At 42.7% G+C, this 6,010-nt stretch overlaps 1 protein-coding gene across 1 annotated transcript in view; it reads right to left on the reverse strand.

Annotated features, from left to right (window-relative positions):
* The window catches only part of col9a1a (collagen, type IX, alpha 1a), a 34,764-nt gene extending 30,407 nt beyond the window's left edge, over positions 1–4,357 (reverse strand). Inside the window, exons 1-4 of the mRNA XM_083764288.1 lie at positions 4,056–4,357; positions 3,436–3,510; positions 3,096–3,134; positions 2,925–2,987 (exon numbers count right to left, since the gene is read on the reverse strand). Of these exons, the coding sequence (XP_083620414.1) occupies positions 2,925–2,987; positions 3,096–3,134; positions 3,436–3,510; positions 4,056–4,130 (252 nt within the window). The 5' untranslated portion in view covers positions 4,131–4,357. The remainder of the gene's footprint in view (positions 1–2,924; positions 2,988–3,095; positions 3,135–3,435; positions 3,511–4,055) is intronic.
* Positions 4,358–6,010: the final 1,653 nt, after the last annotated feature.

Here is a 6,010-nt window from a genome sequence, read left to right on the forward strand (position 1 = left end):
CCTGGACCCTCATCAAACCCTGTACACTCAAGACACTGCACCCGCTGCCACCCTTAGATCTCCATATATGGAGCTGACCTGTTCTGACATTCCATATTGTGGTGTCTCGCTAAGGGACCGCCGGCCAGGTAGGCGCCTCCACGCCGGAGAGAGACAGGCAGAGGGAGGTGGAGCCTCTCGGTCGCATCATAGAGGGGCGGTACGTACCGGCTGTCGTCCTCTATCCGACCGATTGCTTCCCACCTGCGTCGCTCACCTACAGCCTACAAGTAGTGCAGCCTCCCTCTCAGTCAAGGTCTGGTCTCTCTGGTGTGCACACGCTATGGAGCGCCTGGCGGTAAGACACTCACCTCCTTCCCTCACTAAATATGCCACGTACTGTATATCGAACACTGTAGTAACTGCATGTCTCTCGTCCGCAGGCAAACTACGGCTCTGACGAGTCATACGAGGACTCGGAAAAAAAACCCGGGACGGGACCGGGAGGATACGAGGAACCCCCAGCCCCCCATTCATAATGGAATAGTTGACTTATAGACTGAAGGCAAACCCAGGGCGTCTTATTGGTCTAGAGTCCCTATCTTGCGTGCCGCCTTATCCCTTATCCCTTAAATTCTCAGCAATTTTTTATTATTTTGAAAGAATATTTTTAAATAATTCAAATAGCCAATCTACAAGCTCACAACGTGTCGATGTAGATCGGCTAGTTGAACGATTCAATAAAAATGTTTTTAAAAATAGTAAAATATGGCTATGGGGGGTAAGGCTACAACATGACGTCACGCTGCGGCGGTCAGCAACTCACTGTTCACCCAAACACATCTCTCTGTTTTTACTAACCACTGTTTCAGTGTATCACGTATACATACTGGAGTATGCATATAGGCCTTAAAGGACCACTTCACCACTTTTCAACCTATCTTCATATAATCTCACTAATAAGCATGAAAGAAATCGCAAAATATTTTTCTACTCGGTCTGTGTCTCATAGGAGGGCTGTGGGCAGTTCAGAAACCGTCCTCCAGTGACATCATCGATGGGGAATACAAGCTAATAGAAACTGCAGGCTTTCTAGTCCTGAAAAGTTGCAAAATGGATGCCATCGTTCTCACGATAATGAAACTCTAAACCACTATGACATGCTCTGATGTCATAGTGCATATCCCTGCTTACAACTGTACTTACTGCACAAGTACAGAGATAGAGCATATTAAGAACCCTACTTCTGTGTTCATATGAAGCCCCCAGAACCGAGAGGAAGAACTGAATGAAGCCCCCAGAACCGAGAGGTAGAACTGAAGCCCAATCGACATGCTGGACAGTCATATATCTGCGGCATATTACTTTACGTCCCATGGGCTCAACTCACAAGCTTGTGCACAAGCTATGCATGCGAGACAACGCAAAATGCGTCAGAGGCCTCAAATATGCACCGCCCGTCACACTTTTCCTACCTGGAAGAAGAGGTGAAAAGGGAGTATGTGCTGGGTAAGCAACTCCATGCAAGTGGATGGAAGGGGATTTCCGGTGCCCTCTCTATTCATTTTGACTCTATGGTTCATATCTGCTTAATGGTTATATGACTGTGACTGTGAATACCTTGCCAGAATTAGTCCTCTTCTGTTTCTTGTATTGCTGATAATAAAGTTGGAATTCATATGAGACAACAAACGTGACTGAGATTTCCATTATTCTTTTAACGGGACGAGGTTAACATTTACACATCTGTGTAAGAGAGGAATGAATGAAGACACTGCAGTATTGTGGAAGAGGGCGGCGCCTTCCACAGGCCTTCCACCACATATTAACAACTTTTGCTTTGCATTCTGACCATTCAGAGGTTTTAGCAGCCAAAGAGCATGAAAATACTTCAAACATAGTTTTCTTACAACACGGCACTATACTATTGCCAAGGATAGAGCATTGCAGTCCCGCCCCCTGCGAGGGCACCGAAGAGAATTCCCCATTAATTTGTCCATAGACGTTTCAGAAAGTATTTATTTAAAGACCTTTAAGCCTCGGACAAAGCCAACTCGGATCATGATAAATCATGACAATAAACATTATTTTGGGGGCCGAACAAATAATTAGAAAGAAGTAAAAAAGGGCAGGGTACAACACTTTTGTTTTCTTTCTATAGTTTGCCAAGCTTTAAAAGGTCTTTAAATAAATACTTTTTGAAACGTCTATGGTGCCCTTGTCCTTCTGAAAGGGGCGGGACTGCGACGCTCTATAGGCCTCCCATTACCAAATGGGGATCCTAAAGTTTAAAAAGAATGCATGTTGTACATGTATTGTATTGCAGGACCATGGACAAACTAGTCTAATTATAAATAATATATGTTTAGTCTATTTCAAAACCTTTCTTTGTGCTGCACATCAGTTCGCACCGATCCTGACCACCACTTCTGTCCAGCTGCTTATTCATTTCAATGCTGCTTGTGCAGAACCATCGTCATACACACACACACTGGGTCCATTTTGCACAGCCAGCCGTTACCAGCATACAGCTCTTTTCTGTCAGCCATCTCTGGGCATTTGATCCCCCCACTGGCCCAGCACCCCCCTGCCTTATACAAAAAGACTTCTGTTTCTGACAGGAAGCTATTTGAGGCGCACTATTCACCCTCCTAAATATTGATGTATTCGAGACTTTCGTTTTTTTTCCAAACTTTTTGCTCTGCGGCCAAGATAAACTACTTTCCCCAGTCGTAGATGTGCATATTGTGAATCCTTGTATTCAGATACTACAGTGATTCAGCACAATACCCCCCCCCCCCTGAACTAATAGAAGGACATTTATCTTATTCAAATTCAATACTGTGGTTGGTCAGAGTACAGAATTTACCAAATTGCCTTTCAGAATAGAAAACAGACAGGTTAGTTTTGATTTCCCAGGTTGTTACGCAGGTGTTTTAACTTACATCTGCGCCTGGGAGGCCTGCTGTGCCCGGAACTCCGTCTTTGCCATTATCACCATCCAGACCCTGGAATCACATGTTCATTTTGGTGAAAAACAACATATGAATTAAGTTTACAGTATAAGTGGTTATCTGTTCGTGAGAATAACAATGCAGAGAAAGAATTCCACTCACAGGTCCGCCTTCGACAAAGTTGTCTTCTCCTGTCTCACCCTGGAAATATATTACGAATGTCATGCATGCGATTGTGAATTGTGAATATTTATGGAACTAGAAAATGATGCAGTAAATGCATAATGGTCATAAATAACAAAGCTGGTGTTCAACAAAAAAATGAAATTAACTAAATGGAACACAAACTATTAAAATGGATGGTAGGCCTACATGTATGCTCTATCAGAAATGGAATATTTGTGAAATTAAATATATTGTGCACTTTTGGATTACTTAAATTGATACTGACCCCCAGCTTTGATATAGATATGAGAAGGAAAAAAATAAGAAGTGGGCTTACATCAATGCCATCTACGCCAGGCACCCCAGCTATTCCTGCCGGTCCTGCAAGACCCCTGGGACCAACTGGGCCCCTCTGCAGATAAACAACACAACCAATTCCCCTTAAAAAAACATTCTTTTCTGCTGAAATCCATCCTCAAACCAGGGCTGGTGGTCTGCTGCAAGTAGCTCACACAAAGTCCCTTTGTGTGGGAGCAGTCATGGTGCTAGAAGTAATAAGGTCAGGGAATATGAACTAAAGGCTATATCCCATTATAGGAGGAACTCTTCTTAACTGAATATGCTGAGATTAACTGTTGTTTTAGTCTCATTGGTTCCATATGTCCACTGAGAGGATACAGACATCATTCCTGTTTTGAGTTCCAAATGTAGGCTATTAAAGATATCACACAAAGGAAACATGTCAAAAAATATATATATTGCAAGGGCAGAAGGTTGGTATACCGGATGGACATATTGTTGAAAATGTATTACATCTAGAATTAGCAGTTTACAAAATGCTATGCCTATTGCAGTGTGATGCAGTAGCCTAAACAAACTAGCCCATACAGAAGTAGTAAGTACCTAGCCTACTATGGATACAAATAAAACTGAATTAGAGAACAATTTATCACTTACCTGAGCGGAGCAAATTAGGAAGATTTGCAATAAAATCACCAACAAAGACTCCCGGGAGATCCTGGCGCCAGCCATGGTCTTCCTAACGACGCGCGGAAGACGCAAAAACTCCTTTTTCCCGGATTAGTTGGGGTTCGTGGAGTACCTGTCAATATCCCCCTCACTGAACCCCACCGCCTACTGAAAAGGTACGATGTACTACTAAACACTCATGTTTATTCATGAGGCGCTCCATCGCTGCACAGTGGTTGGAGGAGGGACCGAAGGTGCATGCTAGGATGCTACCGGGGGAGTGAGTTTCTACGAATGTCCACCGGTCCGGTCCACTACACGAGTGTGAGCTTATCTGGCTTACTTCAATAATACCCAAATAAACCAGTGGTTGATTGGTTCTCGAACTTTGTTTTTAATGTCAAGGACACCATATAGTATACATTCTTCTCTGACAGACAAAGTCAGTGCAAATGGAACCAAATGTACCCGTTATTTTCCCTGGTCTGAGTGGTCTTCTCCTCCTGACTTATTCCAATCCATACTAGCTACTACAGCAGGAATCAAATAACAATGCCACAGGATAGGCCTACATGACTAAATTGGTAAAATGTTAGATCCTAAATCAGTAGTTCTCACAGCACACTTTTATGGTTTAAATAAATCATGCTAAATTCTACAATACAACGATTACATTTGCACATAATACAAACAGTGGATATTGTGAAAACTTTACAATTTGAATTGGCGAAATGTTTTAATTGATTTAATCGTTCGTTCGTATCATAGAGGTTCGTATATATCATACTTTTGACATAGTTTTGAATGATTATTGAATTCATTTCTGCTGTTTTGTTTACACCGCCCCGGTCACATTGGGCGACAGGGGCGCTATTTCTAAACAAACACACATCCGCGAGGAAGAAGTGACTAGGGCGCAGTGTTGCCATGTCTGCTTATTTTAAGCGATTTTGGGTAGTTTTGATCGATTGATTGAAATTTCTATTCAGATTTCAGAATGAGTACAGTTCAAGGAAAGTACAGGTCAATACAAAATCTCCTAAGAGCACAAATCCAGAAAAAGCACAAGACTCATTTTTACATATTGGGTCCTCCATTTTCAATTCATCAGAACATTATGAACATTATTAGAATTGTCTGTAGGCTACAATTGCTTAAATGTTGTAGTTGTGGGCAAAAATGAAGGGTTGCGGGTTGCATTTTTTCTACAGTGTAGTTGCTTAATTGGGCTTGTTTCCAGTTCCACATCATCATTATTATTACTAGACAGGTGCCTGGCTGGAGAGCACAGAGTCGGTAACGATGGAAGTTGGTGATCCATGCCCCACTCGGCTATGCAATACCTGTTGTACCCGTGTCAGAGTACCCGTTCCACCCATCTGTATGTGTTCCTATTCCCATATATATGGAGTACTGTGTCAGGCATCCCCAAATATGGAGTGTTGTGATGTCAGAACAGGCCAGCTCCATATATGGAGCCTGGGCCGGGGCCCTGTCCACATCCTGGGCAGAAGCCTTTTGTGGCGGTTCTGGACAACTGTGGGCCCGACCAACTCGACACCGGGGCACTGCAGTCCCTGTGGTGCTGTGGAACACATGTGTCGAATTTGAAGTCGGTGGGACGAACAGTTCTCAAGTTACGTGGATTACAGATATACGTACAGAGACTTCAGTGCATTTATAGATAATATAGATTCTTATTATTATTATTTAAACCAGTGCTTCTCAAATATTTTCATGTCATGGACCCCCCACATTTTTGTGTGCATTCATCCCTATAACCCCCACCTGAAAATGTTTTGTGTCAGGTACCAGATTTTGTTTGGTAGAATGTTTCAAAAACCGTCCAAATATTCCACATTTTATTTAAATGAAAAAAATAGTTGCTCCATATTTATCTCGCAAAACCAAACCTGGCAACACTGCTAGGGCGTCTCTTTCAA

The sequence above is a fragment of the Protomyctophum parallelum genome (genome assembly GCF_964188405.1).
Source record: "Protomyctophum parallelum genome assembly, chromosome: 5".
NCBI classification, from domain to species: domain Eukaryota; kingdom Metazoa; phylum Chordata; class Actinopteri; order Myctophiformes; family Myctophidae; genus Protomyctophum; species Protomyctophum parallelum.